At 33.6% G+C, this 23,933-nt stretch overlaps 2 protein-coding genes and 6 non-coding genes across 8 annotated transcripts; 3 read left to right on the forward strand and 5 right to left on the reverse strand.

Annotated features, from left to right (window-relative positions):
• Window positions 1–26: 26 nt before the first annotated feature.
• On the reverse strand, window positions 27–79 carry T01C1.12. The gene has a single exon (NR_072029.1). It is a non-coding gene; the product is annotated as an Unclassified non-coding RNA T01C1.12 (non-coding RNA).
• A 2,829-nt stretch (window positions 80–2,908) lies between these two features.
• Window positions 2,909–3,046, reverse strand: T01C1.8. The gene has a single exon (NR_072030.1). It is a non-coding gene; the product is annotated as an Unclassified non-coding RNA T01C1.8 (non-coding RNA).
• A 1,532-nt stretch (window positions 3,047–4,578) lies between these two features.
• On the forward strand, window positions 4,579–4,690 carry T01C1.6. The gene has a single exon (NR_072031.1). It is a non-coding gene; the product is annotated as an Unclassified non-coding RNA T01C1.6 (non-coding RNA).
• On the reverse strand, window positions 4,579–4,690 carry T01C1.10. Its single transcript, NR_072032.1, has one exon. It is a non-coding gene; the product is annotated as an Unclassified non-coding RNA T01C1.10 (non-coding RNA).
• A 3,225-nt stretch (window positions 4,691–7,915) lies between these two features.
• T01C1.9 lies at window positions 7,916–8,000 on the forward strand. Its single transcript, NR_072033.1, has one exon. It is a non-coding gene; the product is annotated as an Unclassified non-coding RNA T01C1.9 (non-coding RNA).
• Window positions 7,927–7,999, reverse strand: T01C1.t1. Its single transcript has one exon. It is a non-coding gene; the product is annotated as a tRNA-Arg (tRNA).
• Window positions 8,001–10,263: 2,263 nt separating the features above from the next.
• egl-36 (Potassium voltage-gated channel protein egl-36) lies at window positions 10,264–20,293 on the forward strand (the record flags this gene model as incomplete). Its single annotated transcript, NM_077394.4, has 11 exons — window positions 10,264–10,357; window positions 17,390–17,489; window positions 17,598–17,676; window positions 17,726–17,865; window positions 17,914–18,031; window positions 18,239–18,432; window positions 18,480–19,071; window positions 19,180–19,272; window positions 19,321–19,429; window positions 19,478–19,540; window positions 20,030–20,293. 11 exons carry the CDS (start codon window positions 10,264–10,266, stop codon window positions 20,122–20,124), a joined length of 1,677 nt encoding a protein of 558 aa, NP_509795.1. The 3' UTR covers window positions 20,125–20,293.
• Window positions 20,293–22,426, reverse strand: R07A4.2 (uncharacterized protein). The gene is made up of 5 exons (NM_077395.9): window positions 22,276–22,426; window positions 21,318–21,391; window positions 21,136–21,268; window positions 20,983–21,090; window positions 20,293–20,581 (listed from the first exon to the last, which is right to left on the reverse strand). Exons 1-5 carry the CDS (start codon window positions 22,351–22,353, stop codon window positions 20,501–20,503), a joined length of 474 nt encoding a protein of 157 aa, NP_509796.1. The 5' UTR covers window positions 22,354–22,426; the 3' UTR covers window positions 20,293–20,500.
• Between the last annotated feature and the right edge of the window lie 1,507 nt (window positions 22,427–23,933).

Here is a 23,933-nt window from a genome sequence, read left to right on the forward strand (position 1 = left end):
GTTAGTTTTTAAAACGTAACACTGCCGTTTCCTGAAAGTCTTGTTTTTAATTAGAGCAAACCCGGCGATTTCCCATCTCGCCCCCTATGTGCAATACGCGAGATATAATTGGCGCCCCACCTCTCTCACCCAAATTCCAGAATCAATTGTGCGCATCTTCGAATTTTTTTGCTTTTCTCGCCTCTTCTGTCTGCGAAAATTAAGGATTCGCCAAAATTTAAAACAATTTGAACGAACCGAAAAAAACAGCGCGACGAAAAGACGAGAGCTGATGAGGTAAGGACCAGAGGGACAAGTATGGAAAAACAAACAAATAAAAGAAGGACGGAACTAAAGGAAATAGATCAAGACGGATGAAACTAGAAAACTGTTTCATTACTCGCAAATTGTTTAGGCACATAACGAGCAAAAAGTCATTATTAATACTAGTTGTTTTGTGGCAGACTCTAAAATTCCTTCGATGTTCGTAAAAAGTACATGTTACCTGATAAGCAATTTTAGCCAATTTTAGCAAAGAAAAAAACGACCGGCTCGGCAAAAGGGAAAACGTTCACACTCTAGCAGTTTCTTACTAACCGTTATATATTTAGCCTTTTAACAAACTCCTGCAGATGACTATTACAATTTCTAAGCGAACTTACAACGGTTTCGGTATCTGCGAATTCATAAAAGAGGAATTTTTGTCTTACTCAACATAGTCCATTGAATTGCATGAAATATTATTTTAGAGGAAAATGCGGTCTTGAAATACAAAAGCCGTAACGCTTTGATACTTTATGTTTGTCTAAAAAATGGAATCAATACTTTTACAATGCACATAGATAAAAGACTACAGATATGCAATTTCGATTATGATTTTCAAAGTAATGTAACATGTCCTACATCAAATAATGCATTTTAGTTGAATCCAGATTTAGGATATTGGCGTCTCAACAATCAACTTCATAGAAAAAATCACAAATCGGCTGCAAAAAAAGCTACAGTATCCTCTGAAACAAAAACATTCATTTTATTCTGACGATTGTTCAATAAAATCGCCCCTGGTCTTTTAGTTCATCTTTTCTTTTTGAATCGATTTGAAATTGGCAAAGATCGTAACTTGTTATTTTTAAAATGACAGTTTTGGAAGATGAAGGCTAGGTAATACTGTGAAGAATCTGGTGACAAAAACATTTAGAATGCGCCAAACCAAAATTCAATCTCATTAGGCCGCCATGGGCTCTTCGTTTCATAATTCCATGTCTGATAAATTATGGACACATCCATACACCTCGCGAAATACATGTGAATATGCCTGATATACTTTAATTTTCGTTTTCTTACTACTTCTTCTCTCACTCTTTTTCATTTTCTTCAAAATATGTACAAGTTTAGAAGAGAATGGAAATAAGAAGACATGCATAGTGATATTTAATTCAGAATTTTCACAAAAGCCGGGGTTGAAGGAACAAGGGGTGGTACTCTCAAAAATATGGATCTGCAGGAATATCATACGGTAACAACGTATTTTTTCATTCGCCAAATGAAGAAAACGACTAAATCATGCACCGCCTGTGGCTACACGGCAGAATTGCATTCAAAAGCATCCGTGGCTGCTAATCTTCTAATTAGGAAACGAATTTTCATAGGAGGCGGAGCACACGGGGGAAAACGAAAAAGGAAGACGGGGGCAAGAAAAGGGGGAGAAACGATGATTCGGGACGGCTTTGAATTCAATCAAATTCGTTACTTTTGGGTCTTAGCGCGTCGCAAATTGCTTTTGGAAAATGAAAGCAGTGCTTCTCGAAAATAATGAATGAGCTTGCTTGATGCTTAAAAAACTGAAAACCTGGTAGGAAGATTTGATGGAAATTCGTGAATCACAATTGAAATTATTACGACACGGGACAAATGGTGCTGGAAGGTACTGTAACAGCCAGCGCGTATCTGTGCAAACGTGATGATTCAGACTGTGGTGGGTGAACAAAATGATAAATGGAAAGATGGATCGTAGAAACCATCCCAATCACTGTTTTAGCTCCACCCACCTTTTTGTATTTCTGGTAGAGGATCACTAAAATGCTGTAGTATTTGGTTTTTGCAAACGCTGTGAATTTGTTTTCAAGGTAAAAGTTTGAAAAATCAGTTTTTCATATTATTAGGTCGTTGACATAGGTTCATATGAGTATATTTTTGCCATAACAAGTTCTATTTAAATATTGCAAAATTTCAGTTGATAACACCTAATTTCTAAATACTTCAGAAGTTATTTAAAAAACTTCAATGTAGAACTTTTCAGTTTTTAAAATTACGCTAAAATGGACTTACTTCTCCGTCCAAATTTTGAGGCTCTCTGAAGATTTTCATCGGAAATAGTAATTTGAGAATTAAAAATAGGTAATATTTAATTTTTTTGCTAAAACATACAATACATTTTCCCCCTTTTCTCATCGGCTTTTTAAAGTTTACTACTAGAAAGAAAACAAATAAATGAGCATCGAAAAAAGTAAAACAAAAATAAAATGTACCAGTTTCAAAAAGAGACCTGAATTTTTGCATAAGTACATAAAAATTTAAAATCCATTCCTCCGTCCAGAATAGGTCGTGAGAAACTCTAAAGTTTCAAATTTTCTCACATATTTTTTTCCGGAGATCCAATTTTTTCAGATTTCAAAATTTTCTCAAAAATGGTGAAATATTCATAAAAAAGAATCGAAATAATTTCCAGAATCCAATAAGATCCGATCATTTTGGAAGGGTCCAGTGGGTTTGAAAGGCGAGTTGCACAAAGGGCGTAAGGACCAGTATGGTGGTGACAGGCAAAAGTGTAAAAATGTATGAAATTTTAGAAATGTCAAAAACACACCACTCACAAAAGTGTTTCTCAGAGTGAAAAGAAGACATGAAAAGATTCACCTTTTCTTGAGCCGCCTAAAGGATGCGCTCCTGCCCCCGTTTTTCCCCAAAGCTTGGAAAACATCAAATCTAGCACTTAATCTTACTCTTTCGCCCTCCGAACTCATTAATTATTAATACTTATTATGTAAAAGTGAGAGTATGAGCAGGGTGCATCATTCTTATGTATATGTCTTGGTGTGTCAAGATTCGGGCTAATCGCCCTTTTCGCAATTATTTTCGTAGGTGGAAGAAGATACGGGTCGTGTTGAGGAAACGAAATTCTTGATCGAATTAGTATGAACTTTCGAAACTCTTCGGGTTATCATCACTTTAGAAATAGGAATCGAAACAAATTTTTAGACAATCTGCACGAACTTCACCGGAAAGACGCTGAATGTGGGATTTGGAGCCATATTTAAGATGGAACTTGCGCGAGTAGAGTGCAAGTTTCCGGATTGATAAAAAAGAATGTTTCTGAGAAGTATATTTACGTTTTTCAGATATCCAAAACATGATGAAAATGAATTAAAACACAAGACAGATGCGAAAAAGGAAAAAGAGAAATTAACATGCTAAATAATAATTATTTCCTCTATTATTGTTTAAAATTGATATTTGTCGTTTACAATCGTGTGTGTTTTTAATTTATTAGAACTTGTATTGTATTTTTTGATAACTGTGTTTTTTTTACCGTTAAAAATGCTCATGTTAAATTTACATCCGATCTAGCATTTGAAAATAATTTATTTCCCAACTTTCGCCTAAAAATATACACGTAGTTCAGATTTAGGAAACGCGTGTTCAAAATTTACAATTAGTTTAGAGAGACCATTTCTGGAATAAAAAAAATCAAAAAGGGCTTGCACTGGACCATTCGCGTCCACAGATCTTATGCTGTCCGTGTCGATCAGGTGACGCGAAGGCATGCGACACACGAGCCGCGAGTCACCTGTGTGTGGAGAACTGAATTTACTCTCTGTGTGCAGAATTAACATTATCTCTATGAGGTTCACACCGAGAATATATGAAAAATTACCTGAAACGAACATTGGGGAAAGGGGGTTCGAAACTTTATTTAAAATACTGAAGTCATAAAAAATTTTTGGTTCAAATATACTGGTTTTGAGTTAAATTTTAAAATAAAGTAAGGTAAATTTAATACATTTTTATGGCGAATCACCTACAAATACGGTAACAGAAACGGCAGTACTTTTGGAAACTGCAGAACTAAATTTCAAAATACCTGTTAGCGCAGTAGTAATAGGGATGCCGCACTAATAGAAAATAAGACTAAAAACATGCAAGTACTGATTTTGCTAAAATCAAAAGAACCTAATGAGCATGACCGTACAAAATTTCATCTAATCCTCTGTTCAAATGATTTTACGTAATTTTTTAAAATTGAAAAAAAAAGTTTTCATTGCAATTAGATTCATTGCCCAACAAAAGTGTGAGCCACCACAGGGCGCGTTGCTCTTCCTCGAAAATTGTTTGGCGAAGATGAAGAATTAAATGTGGGGGGCACGGAGTGTCGAGGGGGCGCGGCTCGTAATAACCGTCAGTGGCTAGAAGATAATTTCAGTTGGTTGAATTCAGTGAAGCATGTGAAAGAAAGGATCCCTGAGAAAATGAAGAGATGACAAAACTTCAATTACAACGTCACCCATTTTCATTTAATTCTTGGATTGCCTCAATGTGACTTGCAAGTGGTCGGGAAACTATTAGATATGAGAGTGTTATTCAAAACAATTGTGGCTAGTTTTACCGAAAGAGACTGACTCAATTGGTCATGAAAAATAGTTTAGTGAAAAATATAAAAATTCAGGGTCCTTTCATGAATTTATAAAAGTATGACCAATCTGTGAAATATACAGTGCGCGTTATGGCTGTAGAAACCCTCCCTCATATTTCACATTTTTTCATGAATTAATCAAGAAAACTGAAAGTATACAGCCGATATTTTTTAAATTCATTCACATCACTGCTATAAGGCCTCTTTTTGGAAATTTCCCCAAGAAATCACAAGTTTTCGACAATTTTAAGAAAACTGTGATAATTCGGCCCGAATTATCCGGGTAGTTACAGTTTTTGTATCAAATTCTAACGTTTTATAACAATTGAAATCGTTATTCCAATTAATTTTTGGTATTTTAGGACGCTTAGGGCATGTTTATAATTAATTAATACTGTGAATTTGAAATACATTTATTACTGTTAAAATCAGTGAACATCAAATTAAAAAAACAACAAAAAACTTCATACATGTTATCTCAATAAAATTACAGATCACGTGGCATAGCTATTAGAGAAAAAAAAACGCAAAGTAAACCGTGGGAAATGCATATAAACTGTATATTAATTTAAAAAACATAAAGGGGATGAACAAGTAGGAAACAGCAAAAAACGTTTGGTTTTACAATCGAGACAATTTTTGTTTTTAATAACTTGTATTTCTGTTGTTGGGAATGGTAAACATATTTTTAAAAAATGTTCCAAACTGGACATTTGAATTTTGAAGAACGAACAATTTTTTTCGGCGTTTTAACAATAAATTTCTTGAAGTCGTCTGCTTTTACGTTTTTAGGAAATATTGCTTTGTCAAAACAGTTAGTTTCAATAGGCATGATACGTAGGTTAGTAGGCTAGTAGCCTGTAGTACGAACAATATCATCCACTTACCACCAAATGCATTCAAACAGCTTCAGACGAATCTTCCTCCCAATTTTCTTTCTGTTCTTCATTATGTTTCAAGTTTTATGTTTACTTTATCTTAATTTCTATGTTGTATTTCTATGAAGCTGGATGATTTTCTTTTCAAAATCATACACTTTGGTGTTATAAAGTTTAATACAAAATAGTAAGGCTTCCATGTGAATGCGGCGCGTCGTCGGCGCCTCACGCCGGCCGGCCTTCGTTGTCGCTGTGTGCCGCGGTGTGTGTTTTGGCGTGAACTCCGGTATTTTCGTAATGCGTTGCGGCGTTAGTGGCGGCGTGAGGATGAGGCTGAGACGGTGATCGGCGTGACAGTAATTCAACGTCAGATCTGTACATTGGCAAGTGAACTGTGTAGACGGACATCCAATTGATTTAAGCTTAAAGAAAACGTTTTGAATGAACACCTGAGAAAATCTAAATCTGTAAAAATTAACTACTCGTTTTGTACTTGACAAACATTGAATTATATTGCATTACATGTTTGAAAATAATTGATATAACTCAATGCATTGTTCCAACTAAGGCTTTCACAGGAGAGATGCGCGGTGTCGGCAAACGTCCGCGTCGTCGCCGCTCACCGATTTTAAAAAATGTTGGCGTGAATTTCAAATTTTCATTTCCGATTATTTGCTGACAATTTAGAAAAACTAAGGAATCGGTAATAAGTTTACATGTCTTTCAATGCGGTAGTATGCCGAAGGTAGGCCGGCAATGGCGCCTCACCGCCGCCCACATTGAAATTAGCTACACGTATATTTAAGAATTAAAAAGGGTTTTTTTGTGGTTGCATTCCCTCATTGTTTTTCAAACTCCTTCTGCAACACCTTCTGCAATAATTAGGATAACTGTTTAGATGTTTTTTGTGTTTACCGATATTGGCTTGAAAGTGTTTTACCTTTTCTGATTAATCTCGTGTTTAACTCCAAATTATTCAAAAAAATTGTTAAAGTTTAATTTGATCTTTTCGAAAATAATCAGTGTCACTCATCTTGGATTATTATTATTATCGTTGGCCTACGTAAAATTTTGTTGGAAATGATATAATCTACTGTAGTTACGTATTGAATTAAAAATGATACTTTGAATTGTATTGCGTGCAATACTAATAGGGAAAATACGGTAAGCAATGGAAAATGATCTTACACTTCCTATCAATGTTGCTTGCCTTTTACCTACTTGTCCTGCATCAATAATGATAATGTATCATGCATGCAAATCTAATAAAAAATACGAATGTAATTTGTTAAATAACAACAAAGAATAAAGCTTGCAGGTTTTTTTGATGAAGCGTTGTTAAAAATCTCTAATTCACTTTTTTTCCAAGTACAATCATTAACTGCACTTCGTTATTGCCAAATAAAAGTGACGGCCCTTTTCCAATTTTTTCAACAAAAAACCACAAATGAATCTGACAAAAGCAGTGGGCAGTGTTATTGAATTCAAAAATATCAAGCCCTCCGTTTTCACTCACCAGGGAGTTTCAATCACATCATTCTCTGGTTATTGAATCTGTTCAACCCGAATTTTTTCGTGTTGAATTTAAAAACGAGAACATCATTTTTTTTTCTTGTTGCATTTTTTTAATATGCCTTTGCAAACAAAAAAGAAAGTGTCTCAAAAAAAATATTTGTTCTAGAAGATGAAATGTCAAAATGAGATGTTCAAGTAGTTGTAATTTGGGAATAAAACCCTTTCCATGAGGGTCCACATTTCGATGTTATATTGGCTTTCATGTCCTCTTTTTGACCGGACAAGTGTCAAGTGAGTGTCTGTGAGAGTCAAGTACATTCACAAGTAGATCTTTATCAGCGCATCAAAGTACCAATTTGTTCAATCTATTGTGGCTTATATTGAGCTCATCCTTTTTCAAATAAAAAGGTCGGTTTCACTGTTTTCCAATTTGCATTTATTTAGCTTCTTGTCTTTTCCATTTTAGCTCATTTCGGTTTCTAAGCCGATTCACAACAGAAGGCGTCGCGCTTTTTGGCGTTAGATGGCTGAGTTCATTCTCCGTTTTTTTTTGAATATTCAAGCGTCGTTTTCTCCGGGAGGAAATTTTCGCTTTGGCTCTATTTTCACGTTAGCATAAACACCATTCATAGCAGGTAAACTTTGAATTTTTCTGAAATAGCCTTGTTTTTCCATCGTGTTCTTAATAACACACAGAAAAGTGCCCGACAAGTTTTGCGTACATTATTCATGCTGTTTTTGATAGTTTGAGAAAAAAAAACAAGTTGCAAAATTGTGCCTTCATAAATATAGTTAATTATTTTTTAAATTGAGAATCAGTTTTAAAAAACATTAGTTAAAGTTGGAAGTATGTGAAAAAAATTTCGACCACGGCAGGATTCGAACCTACAATCTTCTGCTCCGTAGGCAGACGCGTTATCCATTGCGCCACGCGGCCGCACAGAGTTTTCTGTCTTCTTTTTCGTAGAAAAGAAAAATATAGCGCTGAAGTCACAATTCACTTTTATATAGCCTACTTTCGCCTACTTTCTACCTACTGACAGTGAAGTTCGAAGTTTTTTTTGTTGCAATAATTATTGTTTAGTTGTTAAAATAGTAACTCAGCATTAAATAAAGTACGATTTTGTCAAATTTTTAGCTTCCATTCATCTTTCAAAACTTATATATTCAATTAATAACTCCAGAATCAAGGCACATGACACAATTTGATATCTACTAAAATTTCAAATGTTTTAATGAGATTACGATTTTTTGTTACTTTGGAACTCTGTTGTATGCTATTTTGAAAGTTTTTCTGTCTCTTGAATAGACGGGGAACAGTAATTTTTGAAAAAAAAATCACATGATTCCATAACATTTTTTATTTAAATTCAGATAAAACTATTTTGAGCATTCAAGCATTCAACTTTCAATTCTTGAGAGTGATTTCCGTACCTAGTTTCCCCGAAGGAAGCCATAAAACGGTCAAGTCATGATTTCTTTTCCATCTTGGAATCAAATCTGTGAGTCTCGCAAGTCGTTTACCACATTTTCCTCTCTCTCTCTTCAGAAAATGCCTCTACTTGATCTTTATTTGCTTCCGGATGGACAAGAATATTTAGAGAAATGCGTCCCCCCACCCCCCTCGTTGGTTTTGCACTCCTCCAGTGTTTATCTTTTTGTATGTATCTATCCATCTGATTTCAAATTCTAAGAAGCCCTCCTGAATGTGCTTGTTTCTGTCAAAACGGCATCTTTCTGTCACCACGGTTGTCTTGTGTTGTAGATTTTCAGCAAAGATTGTTTCAGTGATGATTTTTGAAGGAATTCGGAACGAGGAAGGCGGATTTCAAAAATAATAACAAACGCGAAACGACTTTGAATATCGGATAAAATATTTCAGAGTATTTTTCTGGATTCTTTTTCAATGTGCTACGATTAATTATTTCACTAATTGAAATAAATTAAATATTTTCAAATATGTAATTATTCTATATATGTTATTTAATTTACTTATTTAATTGACTGGAAACGTTGAAAAACAAATAAATTAGGGTTTAGGGACCATCAAACAAGTAATTTTTGGTATCAACTAAATTCATATTTCAAATTTCAAATTTAGTTACATTGTAATTTTAGTCACATGCGGTGAAAATCAGATTGATTAATCAGACCACAAAGTTTTGAACGTTTCAATCATTTATAGGTTATTTTATCAGCTCGAGCAATGTCTGTAAATTGTGACAGATTTCGAAAACTGTAATCGAAAATTTTTGAAAAAAAAAACTACAAAATGGTTTTTTATAAAAACATTTATAATGGATTTTTTAAAAATTCTGTTGTATTTTTCAGAGTATTCTGAACAGCGAAATAAACACATAAATATCAATTCAAAGCTAACGAGAAGCAAGATCGGAAATTAGGGCACTGCTGGTTGTAAAAAAACTTTGAGAATATTGCCGAATGTAAAATCATGATTAACAACATAAATTCCCATGGTTAAAAAAAGAAAAGTTATTATTTTTGGCCCGGAACTAATTTGGAGGCCTAGTATTAATTTAAATTTTTATTTTGTTCACGTATATCAAACGTGTGATATTTATTTTCTGTATTTCATTTTTTCTTTTCCACACGCGTTTTCTCTGTGCTTCTATTTGTAATCCGGAAGTGAACAAAAATTACCGACCTAATTGTCCAAAGTACATTTTCACAATTTCCCTCTTTTTGCTCACGTTTATCTTTTTTTGTTGGTTTTGTGGTTCAGACTTTGAAAAAATTGGAGAACGTTGAAAACTCGGAGTCAAGCTCAAAAAATCTAAAATTTCGTATGCATTTTTTATCCTTCACCTTCGAATTCTGACCCCTTTCACATGTAAATCGAGCGACTCGTGAACCTCTTCGTCTTCGAGCCACAAATTTCCATGAGCAAAGAGAGAAATATGATATTCGAAAAATTAGAAGAAGGTTGACTCTGACGAGTATCTTGATAAATTTTTGTCGGTGTCGGTAGTGGTTAGGTCTCTGTTTTCTCTCGCTATTTTTTCTATCTCTTACATTAGAACGGATTATTTTTTACCCATTTCATTTTTCCTCATCATTCTATCGTTCAGATTGATTGTGGTCCATGTAACACAACCTGTGCTCTTATTTTTCTAGTTTTCAGCGGTGGCTCCATTCACGCTTCATATAACTTGCTCTATTTTCAGACTCTCCCAATGTGAAATGCTCGACGCGTGCTCGTTCAACAGATTCGACTCGAATCGTTCCTCAGCTCGGAGGTTTTCGCGGCGAGGAAGTGACTATTTTGGGGACAAAGGTAAGTCGCGTTTTTTTCTAACCAGAATTTGGAATGAATTTAATCGTAAAGCTGGTAAAGACCACAATCGCCATTAGGACAATTTATCAACACTACAATTTTCATATCAGTCAACATAAGTTTTTTTTTGAAAAAAAGCATCGAATAGGTAAAATATTTTACCGGAAGTTTCCTGGTGGTGAGCACACATGCTTTGTATGAAACTGGAACCCGGACACAAAAGAGAACAAGATTCCATAAAAGTATATTTCTATTTTTACTTTGTTCACGAAAAGAAAATATCCGAGCTGATAATGTTAAGTATTTAGAATTTGTAGACATACATTTATTATTTCGTCTTTTTTTTTTGGTTTTAAAACTCACTGAACGTCTAGTAAATATGTTTTCAACTTTTTTCTCGAAAAATATTTCCGTTTTAGATTGAACCTACATGTATCTAAATTTGATTTTATGTAAAAATGGACTTTAGTAAAAATATTTCTATAGAAAAAAAAAACAATAAACTAAATCTGGTTGATAACTTTCAACATGTCAGCCTTTAATAAAATTATGCAAATATCATAATATTTTAACAATGTAACAAAAGCAAAATACGGATTTTTTGTTAGAAAAATTAAAAATTTATGAGAAAATTTAGAGAACGGTTCTTATAATTACTGTTTTTCATGTTGCAGTTGTAATAAACTCAAAACACGACTACCAAAACTGGAGGTTGTTCCTTTTTTTAGAATCCAATTTTTGATCTTTATTAGATCACAATTCTAGCTTATCATCCGCTAGGTGTCTAAAATTTTGTTGAAATTAACTTTTTCCCAATAAGACGATAGAAGAATTTTAATGAGGACGGTGTTCGAACTTCTCAAAACTGAAAATCAGAAAAATAGGCCAAACTTTCCCACCACTAAAACACATTTCCTCACCATCAATCAGATTTTTGAATTCAAAATTCGATTAGTTGCACGAGATGACACGTTTGACACTAACATCGGAAAACGAGAAAAAAAATGCCATATGGATTTCAATGTCTTTTATCAAAGTTTTTTCAAGCCATTTTCATGCTTTCTCGAAATTTCATTGAACCTGATAAATAGTGTAGAGAAAACGAGAAAAATGAATGAAAGAGAAAAATTTCAAGTGTAACCAGATGTCTTCCGGCGGAGATGCAGAACAAATTTCTTGCTCGTTCGTTCCTCTTGACACCCCAATATTTTATCTCACATTTATGACGTTGTTGATGGTGTAATGCTTTTATTTGTGTTACAAGCTTCATCTTAGTATCTAACTTCATCCAGAAAACAAGATCACTTTTGATAAAAAACATTGTTTTCTGAAGTCTTTGAACTTGCCGATTCATGCCGTGACGTCTCTTTGCTAAGGGAAGTTCTGGTTGGTATACTGAAATAGGCCAATTTCCCGAATTTGTCCTTGCAACCTCATGATACGTCATTGTCTAACTTCAGACATTTGGTTTTGTGGACTTTATTAGTGTCAGTTTCTAAATTTGAAGAAGGTGGCCAATTGTATTGCATATTAAATTACTACTATAGCTTTGATCTGATGTTTTAATTTTTTGAACATTTGGTGGTTCCGGTAATCTTGAGGTAAGTCATTCTAAAGTAAAATATTATTTTTAAAAAAATTGCACATTACGGTTTTCAATTGCTGGTTTTGAGCGTATGATCACTAGTTCCAAACTAAAATTTCTAATTTTTCAACAAAACAACTGATTTTTGTAAAGAAATTGACAAAACTGTCAAATACTTTTTTGTTCATAAAGTTAATGTATATTCAAGATGTTGCAAAAATAGATTCACGACTGATACAATAGCAATACTAGGTATTAGCTCGGGAAGTGATTTTTTACGAATTTCATTCATTTACAACATTTTTCAATGTTATGGATATAGGGTGCCCTACAGTTTTACACACTTTCCAAATTGTTTATTTGAATCACCGAAAAATTTTATATTTTTCGTCCAACTCCCTTTTTGTATTTCATTCGCATAAAATTTTTGATGTGGACCAAGGGTGGCATTTTTCGATTTTCCGATTTTTCAATGTTTTTGAGGGAAAATCGAAAAATCGAAAATCGAAAATTTTTCGTTTTTCGATTTTCTAGAAAAACCGAAAAACAAACACCCCTGTGAAAATACAAAACCTTTTAATATTTCATAAATTTCTGAAACTTTAGTAAGTTTAATTCACCCAAAAAATACGAATTTTCTGATGTATTCACAAAATACTGAAAATTTAAATTTAAACATCGAAGCACAAAATCCTAATTCACAAGAAAAACATCAAAAATAAGGTTGAATGGAATTACGTATTGTCTATTGACACATTGTCTTACTTGTTTAAGTTCAACTGTGCGTAAAAAATAAAAAATACCGTTTATTTGCAAGCCTAATAAAATTCAAACCATATGTTTGGTTGCAGTAGTTATGCATATAAACGACATACTAATACAGAAGTGTCATGCAAAAAGTACAGTTTTTCAGTGAAAATGTTTTTTGAGAAGCTCTAATTTAATGAACGTTTGAGAAGTAAGACAGGCTGTGATATACTACATATATCCAAAAATGCATGAACATCTGCCAACTTTATCTAACGCTCACATATATGAATGCAGTATATTCTCAGACAAAGTCATATTCAAGATAAACGATACCCTCCTGCAGCTTTTTGCTACAACAACAAAAACACTAAACTTCAAACTTTTCCAGTTCATCAAATTTGCATTGATCTTGCTTCCAGTAATTCATTCAAAAATATTGGCGGTGGGTGGCCCAGTGAAAGGCGCGAAATGTTTCCAGCACCACCCGCTCCTAATGCACTTTTCTCACTTCTCGCACCTCTTGAAGCCAACAAAATTCCTGGTCCGTTTTCTCGTCCACTCGCCCTCCAATTCCATGCTTTTACACAAAAACTTTGCATTTCATGATTGTCCTTCTTTTCTCTTCACCCGCCCTTTCTTCCCACGTCTATATTTGTTGTAGTTGTCCTTCTTCAATGTAATTTCTGTTCTTCATCTCGTTCTTCTTTTATTCAATGGCTTGAACTTTGGCCTTAGTGACTTTGGAGCCAACAAGTCCACATTGTCGGTTTTCACTTTGAAATCTACAGTAACCAATACACCATTCACAAAATTGTTGATCTTGTAGACTGTCTTTTAAATTTTTAGAGTAAAAAGTAAGAAAACTAAGAGCTGTGAATCATGCTTTTCGCGACCATCAATTTCCTGATCTCCGTCAATGTAGGCACATTTTCACGATTTTCGAAACTTAATTTTCTTCTGTTTTTGACATGCCTCATCTTTTTATAATGTATAGAACAAGGTTTTCAGTTTTCAATGCTTTAAACGCTTCGAAAAGTTTTGAAAATCAAACTTATGACTGCATTATATTGTTCGAAAATCATGTTTATGGTTCGTTAAATTCAGTGAAAACATTTTTTCCCTTGCTTCATAATATCTAACTCAAAAATCAAAGAATAGATGTATATCAAAACAACGAGCTGCTCTTGAATAATTATGAATTCAGACTTTAACACTTTTCTAGAAATTCTTGGAAAATTATTCCTATTCCAAAAGGTTGAAGGTGTGACAAAAAACAATCAAAATTTGTGACAAAATTTTTCAAACACCGTTTAAGTGCATAATTTTAAAAGCACTTTTCGTATCAAAACTATTCATGTTTTTTTTGTAATTTGAAACTTCCGAGTATTATATTTAAACACATGTTGTATTTCTTAACTTTTTATATTTTCATTTCAAAAGCCATTTCAACAATTACTTTTCAAAATCCGGATTCGATGTGTTTTTCAAACCGTCTGCTTTCTCAAAATTTTCATTTGAACTTTTGTACTACGAAGGAACCTGTTCGTTATTTCTTTCCTTTTTTTTGTCAAAAATACCCGTACCGGAAGTTTTCTGAGGCTCGTCTGAATCTTGTGAAAAGAAAATATCCTTTTTCATTTTTTTTCTTGCCGCGACCAATGTTGCCTTTTTTCAATTTTCAATAACACTTCTCAGTTATTGTGGGAAACGAAAAAAATTGTTTCATTTTTAAAATTCAATTTTGTAATTTTATCAACTTTGAATATCCCATTTTATGAACCAATATGCGGGGGCATAATGCTCCACTTGTGTTAAGCAACCATTTGAAAACTTTTATTGCAGTCTCAAAACGATAAATTTAAAAACAAATAAAAGGATTAGGAACCATGAACTCGAATTCTGATTTATCTTAATTGAGTTTTTTTTTTTTGAAATATGACCTTCCTTCGAAAACCGTAAGGGGAAAAGCAAAACAACTTGTAAGGAAATCTTGCAATGATTTGATGAATTTTGCCGATTGAAATTTGTCAAACGACACTTAATAATACTTTTAAAACTTTCTAATTGATTGTATATAAAATATTGATTTTTATTTTTATTTTAATACGTTTTTGTGCTCCGTATTTTTTTCATGTGAAAGTCAGATAAAACGAATTAAAACATAACTTTGTGATCTCTCTAGTCTTTTTTAGTCTATTATCATGAAATCTGCTACACAAAAGCTGTAAAAAAGTGTTTTTCTTTTCTTTTTTCTTGAACAGCTTGTTTCATAATTCATTCCAACTAATTTAGTTGCAAGTCCGAGAATAACAAAGGGCTAAAATTTCGGTCGTTCATTCCACTCGAGTTTGGTGTTTCCTCTGTGTTGTGTCATTTTTCTGTTTTCTTTTTCCCATTCTCCATTTTTCGTCTTATTTTGCTCTCAGTGTTGACAAAATTCGACAACAAAAAAGCGACAAAAAATGGCACAAAATCTTGGTTTGCGTTCTGAATTTCTCAGGTGTCGATTGTTGGTAGTGTTGTTGTGTGTCATGTCTACGTTTTTATGTTTTTAGCATAGCCCCAACTCACCTGACTCCTCAACATTTTTCTGTTTCATTTTTTTCTGTGTTCAATATCGTCTACTTGACTTCACACTTTTCTGCTTTCAACATTACCTTGACTGATTGCTTTCAAAAGTTTTTCAATCGCATAAAAATTCATAGCTCTAAAAATGGAAATTTGCCCTCCAAAACCAGGATGAGAACACGGCATTCTATTCCACGATATTCCACCACAAGCATCCCATTGGATGAGTTGCGAGCAAATGTTGGCTCATCAGGTAAGAATTCTAAGATTTTCAACGACTTCCTTATTTATGTACACTCTTGGTTACCTGAATCCAAAATTACATTTGTCTGAAAATAGGGCATCAAGACTCCACCCACCTTCCCATATAGATATTTTTTATATTTTTTTCCAAAGGGCAAAAAGCAGGAAAGGAAGACGATTTCATGAAACGTCTTCTTTTACGAGCAAGATTAATCGGTGCACGGCTCCCACCTAGTAGTGTAGCTCTTTTTGTGATCTGAATCCGGATCTTCTTTTTCATTTGTCCTTTTGTGCGTGTTCCATTGTGATGAGTGCTAAAAAAGGTAAGCAATAACGTCACATATGAACAAGGAACTAAATATTTGGTTCAAGTAGTTTTTGAATATTGTTTCCACCTAGACTTTTCTACATCTAGAGCTGATTTACACTGTTAATGTTATAAGAAAGTTGCTTTAAAAAGCATTATGCTAGATATCTTAAATTAAAAGTTTGTTTCTAGACAGGTGTTGATCAAAACTCAACGACAATTTTCGATTTTTGAGCTCGTTTTTAATAGAGCTTACTAGTAAACTAAAAAACAATCAAGTAAATTCTTAATAGTCAAATAATGTTTGACATAATTTTCTTTTCTCGAGAGAGAGAAATTCGAAGAAACTTCTTTATATGCCACATTACTTGCTTTTATCCAAAGATTATGTATAAATTGATTAGAAACGCATAGTCAATTATTATAAATAAATTAATCTAAATAATTTTCCGTTAACTTTCCAATTTTTCTTCCAAAAACCTAAACATATAGAAACAAATTTCAAAAAGCCGGCAAGCAATTGGCGAATCTTTGCTGAAACCGTGATCAAATTGTGTACCAAGTTTCATTTAATTCCTGTTAATATCCTTGAAAATTTTGAAACAGACACGGAAAACCAAGAGTTAGGTAAAACATGATATAGGTTTTACTAGATTTGTTCTAGAAAAGAACCAAAGACTTAATTTCTCCGATCAAAGACAACATATTTTTCAACAAGAAACTTTCTGACCGATGCTCTTCTACCAATCCGATCAATCATTTTTTGATTCAGAGATCCTTGAAGCTCACTTGACTTCAAATAAAAACAAAACAAAATCAAATCCGAGATCGTTCTTCGTGTTCTCATCAATTCATTGGTTCGAAACACACAGAGCAACTTGTTCAGCTTCTTCGATTTCAAACACTAAAATAAACTTTTTAGTGTGTAATTGACATATGTCTAACACTAACTAACCAACCATGTGAATCTTTGAATTTCACAAGTTGAACAGAGATATTTTGATCTAATGTTCCGTTTGAATAACTTTCATTTTGACATATTTTCATAATAATATCATTTATTGTTCAAAACGTTTGCCATTTCAAAAGTTTCGAATCAAATCACAAATTAGATCAAAAACGGTTCCTCAGCCAGATTTAGAGTTGAGATCTTATTTTAAATTCATGAAAGTTTGCCCTTTGTCTTTTTTCGTCGGTTTTTCTTTGCAATCATATTTTTTTAGTTTTTGCGAAGAAAGTGAGAAAAGTAAAGGCTCTCATCATGATTTATTGTTTTTTGAATATATTTTCTTTTCAATTTATCTTTCTTCATTTTATGCTGGGAGAAACTGAAACCTTGAAAAATAGGAAGACGTTTACTGCAAACTAACACCAGACGCAAGATAAATTCAGCAAAAAAAATTTAATTCATTATTCATAGGCCAATATACAATAATTGCATGATAAACAATAAGAATTTTAAGGTCCAATAAAAAATATAAAGAAACTTGTTTAGAGCATAACTTGTTTTTAAAAACTGGAGATCAATGAAATTTGGAACTAAGTTTAATTTGAAAACCTTTATTAATCTACATTGTAGGTATTTCTATGGATGAGAGGATTGTGTTGAACGTCGGAGGAGTACGTCACGAAACATATCAGGCCACACTGAAAAAGATTCCCGCCACACGACTCAGCAGGTAAATTTTGGATACCTCTTATTCTTGAAACATCTCAAACATCTCATTTTGAAAAACCAAATTAATACCAATTTGGGAACGAAGTTTTTAAAGATGATTTTTTTTGAGATTAACTCCGTCACTTGCTAACTTCGATCCTCTTCTCAACGAGTATTTTTTTGACAGACATCCGGCTGTTTTCGCAATGGTTAAAATTTTTAGAATACGATTATTTACTTTACCTTGAACATTTGCAGATATTAAATTACTATCGTACTGGAAAATTGCATTATCCAACAGATGTATGTGGTCCATTGTTTGAAGAAGAGCTGCAGTATTGGGGATTGGACGCGTCTGATACAGAACCATGCTGTTGGATGCAACTACTTCATGCTAAGTAATCAAGAAAACAAAAGAAATTATTTCTGAAATGCCTATTTTTCAGAGACACACAAGAGACCCTTGCTGTTTTGGATCGAATGGATGCAGATCACGAGGACGATCCACAACTTCGGGAGCAAGATACAATGAAGAAGTTTGGCTGGGAAGAAGATTACTTTCAGGTAACTTCCAAAAAAATTTAATCATTATTGTAGTTAATGAAATTATACATACATCGTTAATAATTGTAACAAAATTTTAATTGTATAAATGTCAAGCTTATACAAACGTAATTGATATTGAAGTCAAACTTTTCTGTGTCGGTGATCAAAAGATGCATAAGATATTGTACCTGATGTTTCAGGTTCACAAACATTTTGAATTTATAGGGGAAACGAACTCGTTGGATGAAACTCAAACCTCAAATGTGGTCATTGTTTGATGAACCATATAGTTCACAAGCTGCAAAACTTATAGCTGGAATATCTGTACTTTTTATATTTATCTCTATATTCTCATTCTGCCTCAAAACCCACCAGAGCTTTCGACTTCCGGTTCTCATTGGACAAAACATTACTATGCCGTAAGTTTTATATTTGTGTTATTTTGCAATGCAGTTTTGAGTTTCAGAGGAGGTGTTGTCCAACCGTCAATTGAACGTGTTTCTACAGAGCCTCTTCCAATATTTGGTCAAATTGAAATGTTATGTAATATTTGGTTTACGTTAGAACTTATTATTCGTTTTGTTTTCTGTCCATCAAAAATTCGATTTTTCAAAAGTCCACTAAATATGATTGATTTGGTGGCAACACTTTCATTTTATGCTGACGCAATGATGGTTCGAGTTGTTGAAGATGAGCCAAAAGATGTGGTTGAATTTCTTTCAATGATTCGTATCTTCCGGTTGTTCAAATTAACACAACATCACCAAGGACTGCAGATTCTAATTCACACTTTTCGAGCAAGTGCAAAAGAATTAATACTTCTCGTATTTTTTCTCATTCTTGGTATCGTCATATTTGCTGCACTTGTGTATTATGCAGAAAAAATGGAAGCCAATCCAAACAATCAATTTCAATCAATACCGCTTGGACTATGGTGGGCGATATGCACGATGACAACCGTCGGATATGGAGATATGACTCCGCATACGTCGTTTGGAAGATTAGTTGGATCACTATGTGCAGTTATGGGAGTACTCACAATTGCTTTGCCAGTTCCTGTAAGTTGAAGAGTAAAAAAGAAAAAAGATTAATAGATTCATGTAGGTGAGGCAATGTTTTTTCAATGTCCTTTCACATTCAACATATAAATCTGATTCAAATTTCAGGTTATCGTGTCCAATTTCGCAATGTTCTACTCTCACAACCAGGCACGAGATAAACTTCCGAAACGTCGTAGAAGAGTGCTACCCGTAGAACAGGTACCCTTCTTTTACACTTTGAACGTTTGCAAAAAACAATTTCTACAGATCCGATTACAAGCTCGACGTCATGCGGCTGTACTGGAGCCATCCGCTTCACAGGGAGGGTTAGGAGGAGGGCAGGCAATTCGTCGGAGGAATATGCCCATACTCATAGGTTAGAAAATCAAACAGCGGAGGATGTTTTTAAAATATCATTTTTCAGATCAGAATTGTTGTGATGAGGAGAATCATAATCACAAGCATAGAGAAAAGTCTGAAAATTCAGGTGAAAACTTTTAATTTTATTCGGAAAAAAATAGATGAGAATTACCCTTGTCAATGGGTAAAATATTGAAAGGTGTAGCTTGGTCCTGAAACTCCGCAAATGAACTCGATCATGAACTCAAAGTTTAATTGATTTTATCTGCATTTCTCACTTCAGTTTCAAGCACATTTTTATATAATAGAAACCTTGGTTAACAGAAATTTTAGAAGTTGTTCTTTTTTAACCAAACACCAAACTACTATTCTTAAGTACCCAAAAATATTTGTTCATTGGAAGAGAAAATAATTGAAAATGAAACATTTGTGCGAAGACTTTAGAAGAACTGCTTTTCCTAATGTTAGTACGTGAAATATATGTACTAATTGTTTTCCCAATTTTGAATATTATTTCTTTAAATGCGTGATACTTAAGTAAATTGTAACGTTTAATTTGAGTTTAATTAACTTTTCATATAATACTCAAAGATATTTAATGCTCAATAAATTTCAGATGAAGGTACAAATAGCTCTAGCACAACTGGAGTAGACACAGTCGTAAAATTGGGTCCAAGTGAAACGGCCATTACCACCACAATAATTTCCTGAAAATTACCGTGACTGCCTTTATAGCTGCAATAAAAACTTATCTGAACAAATTGAATCAATCAAAATTATCATAAACGCGACTTGATGAATCTCATTCCCCTCATTTTTTCATTTCCTTCCAATGCATTTTTCTATTTGTACAACCATTTAATAAATTTTGCATTTTTTTAAAATTTGCTTTAGTGCTTTACATAAATTAATAAATACAAAAGACAATTCACAACACAGTCTCAACAAGAAACCATCACAACCGAGTATTAATTTAGGGGTTTGGTTTTGATTTGTTTTTCAGAGTTTACAGAATTTCGGAAAACGAAATTCATGATACCATGTGGGCAAGAAAAATGGGGAGGAACATTAGGAACTTAGATAGAGATCACTGAGAAAATGAATTTTTACGACGAAGTTGCATTATCGAGTCGATGATGTAAGCAAGCAAAGTAAACGTTGTAGAGATCTGAAAACATGAAAATAATTTAAATAAGATTATATGAACTAAATGCTCAAAAAAATGTTCAAAATGTCTAAAAAGTCAAAAAAAAATGTTTGGCGATTCGCCAACACTTTTAACGAGCTTTAATAAAGTTTAAAACATATTAGACTAGATTTTTTAAATGTTCATGTTTAGTATATTTTGGCAAAATTACCAATGGCGCTATTCCCAAATGAAGTCGTTTCGTTACACATAGCCGCAATTTTTCTTAATATTTACCAAAACACTTTTGCTCTTTAAGTGTGGAAATATTTTTTTTGAATCTGCGCAACGAATCATAAGCCATCATTAGTTAGAATTTCGAAATCAAAGTATTTTCATAAAATTTCTTGAATTTTCTTGTCGGAATTCAAAAAAAAACTAACCAGCGGAATTGCAAATGCTTTTGCATATGGATTATTTTCGTAGTCCACTATCAGTGTAACATAAGCAACCGTGTATAGAAACGTCTGAAGGAACACCAAATATCGCTCCTGGAAATTTAATTTTCAAACACATCAAATTCTTTGATCACATACTAATACATATGGGTTTGTCTTGTAAAATGCGTCATAAGCACCAGTCACATTTGCCACAACTAAAGACAATGTAAGAAAAAGGCAGAACCCATTGAAAACGATCAGTTGAAACACTTGAGAGGAGGTGAAGTACCTGAAGTGTAAGTGATATTTTTATATATTCAGTTAAAGATTTCAAATACCTTTCGCCGCAATAAAGGAAGTGTTGGTTTGGGTAGCACCAATAGTTGGCGGAGAGGTTGATGAAACCAAAAATCTGAACGAATATTATGATTGAATAGAGTAACTCGCATCATAAACTATATATTTTTTAATGTTATGGGGTGTTTCTGAGTTGTATGTTTGAAGAAGTTTGGAAAACTTTTAAAATCCCCTTCTATCAGTCGTGCGTTTTTTATTGAGGAAACCCTATGAACCAGTTGAAAATAAATGAAATTTCTGCATTTTGTTTTCGAAACTCATGAAAAGACAAAATTCACTAATTCAATTGGGTACTTTTGGAGGCATGTGGTTTACAAACGTACCTAAAACAAAAATTGTTTTTTAATACCATCTAAGCGTCTTTGTGCCAATTTAAAATTTTTCACATTTTAGGAAAAGTTTCAGGTAATTGGCAAATATTCACAAAATTTGGACTTTTTGAGTGATTCCGAGCATTGTCGGAGGTTCGAACTCCCACGGCACTAACATAAAATTATTTGAAACGTAATTGTAATATAGAACTAGTAAAACACTTTTTTTTTACTGACTTACAAAATTACGATACGTGAAAGTTAAACTGAGTAATTGTCACTTTTTGGAAATTTCGGATAACTAGAAAATTTCATAAAATATTTCAAAGATTTTTACTGTGATATTCATAAATTTTAGCATCATAAGAAAGTTCCATTCGAACTCCTCACTCTCGATATTTTTTAAAATTTTCCGAGTTGAATTTTTCTCCAACTTGTTTATGTGAGAAAAGGCGTAAGTCTAAATTGTGACACCTAACACAAAATGCAGTTTAACGGCGGAAAGTTGGCACAAAGGCAGGCAGGCACAAAGTATAAACATACACCTGAAGACGTGCTTACCCTCTATATTCCCTAGTAATCATTTTTGTTGTTCTATCACAAATGTTGCCTTTGATAAAACACTTACCAATTGGAGAATCTTCAGAAAATTTTCTTTCCTTTCGAAGAACGCTCGATTAAGCATCAATGGAGGTCCATCGGTCATTTTCGTAACGTGTTCCGCTTTATTTTTGGTCTCCCACCAAGAAAAGGTTGTAATGTCGAAATTGGGTTTGTGCCTGAGAGTACACCAGTAAAGAAAACAGATGAGAGGAAAGAAGGAGGCGCTTCAGAAAAAGAGAAGGAAAAGGGAGGTAGTGATGGTAGTAGCAAGGCCTCCACAGGATGAAATGAAAATTTTAATTGAGAGTGAGTGTTGAAATTGGATAAACTAACTGGCCATCTTGTGCCCGAGCTACGTTGAGAGTGCGTCTATGAGGCTCATTTTTAAAAAGAAACCGAATGCTCCGCTCTCTTTTGGTGAAGAATGAGAAGATGAGAAGTGTGATTTTAATGGGAGAAGAAGTAGTTGAAACTAGTCTTGGAGCAATTATAGTGAGAAGAAGGGAGGAGAAGAGAGCATGCATCTAAAATGAGATAAAATGCAAGATTCATATTCAATTTTAGAGCAAAATAGGGAACGACACTCAATCCTATGCAAATCAAACTAATTTTGCATTCGATTCTTTGATTGAAGTGTGTACAAGCTTCAAAATGAAGAAAAAGTATAAAAGCGGACTAAAAATCAAGAGGATGAAATGCAACTCATCAAAAATTCTAGTCCCATGTGTGAGCGAAAAGAGAGAAAATGAAATATGTAATACGCTGTATTTTTTCTCGGAAATTGGATTGAATTCATTCCGGATTAATCTTTTGCTGTGCAATTTATAAGGAAGTGCACAAGTATAAAGTTGAAAATGTCTCATACTGAAAAATGTTTTTAGAAAAAAGAAGTGAGGTATACATAGTGTGTGGGAGGCTACTTTGGGATGACTCACAAGACAGTTCGCGGCCAAAAATGGCTGCATTGGGAAAATGAATATTGTTTACTTTTCAGGAGACTCTCTAGACAGTGATGAACTAGCGAATATGGGTCGACCGCTTCAATATGTAAAACTGAGAATATTTTAAGACGGTGACCCTAATTAGAAACAAGAGGATGGGTGGTAAGATGAAAAAGAGCACATGTTTAGTGCCAAAATTCATTAACCCGTATGTGATGCCCGAGCAAGACGAGAAGACGCTTGTGCAGCTCATTTCTTTTTATATGAGCATGTATGTGTGTGCATGTGCATATGTACGTGAGTGAGTACGGAAGCGCGTGTGCCGTTTGAGAATATGAGGCGCGTACTCACGAAGATCACGAATCAGGTAACACAACAACAATTCCGGTGAATGTTTTCTAGTTGATTAGAATTGGTTTTTAGTGGGTGTTTTTATAAAAATCGATATATAAGGAAACAGCCATGGGATGAAATTAGAATAAAAAAAGCTAACTATAAAAGCGAACATTTGATGTTCATAGTTTTATCTACGTGTTCCTTTGTTTTTCCTTTTGGATTACGTGCAGTGGGAATTCTAAAGGAAAATCTTTTTTTGGTTCTTAGAAGGAAACATCTTGAACGGCTTGTAAAAAGATTTGAAAAAAATGCATCAGCTACATATAAATTTTCAAGTAAAAGGGTAATGTTTTAGGTTTTACAATAAAACAGAAAAAACGAACCATCAACTGAGAGCATTAAGCAT

This window comes from Caenorhabditis elegans, chromosome X (assembly GCF_000002985.6).
Source record: "Caenorhabditis elegans chromosome X".
Taxonomy (NCBI): Eukaryota; Metazoa; Nematoda; class Chromadorea; order Rhabditida; family Rhabditidae; genus Caenorhabditis; species Caenorhabditis elegans.

Bases quoted from the DNA above. Each gene is read 5' to 3' on its own strand.
- R07A4.2 (NM_077395.9), bottom strand. From the start codon at position 22,353: ATGACCGATGGACCTCCATTGATGCTTAATCGAGCGTTCTTCGAAAGG. The intron at 21,392-22,275 runs GTAAGTGTTTTA...ATATTCGTTCAG, and splicing joins TTCTGAAGATTCTCCAATTG to ATTTTTGGTTTCATCAACCT. The intron at 21,269-21,317 runs GTATTTGAAATC...CTTACACTTCAG, and splicing joins TTCCTTTATTGCGGCGAAAG to GTACTTCACCTCCTCTCAAG.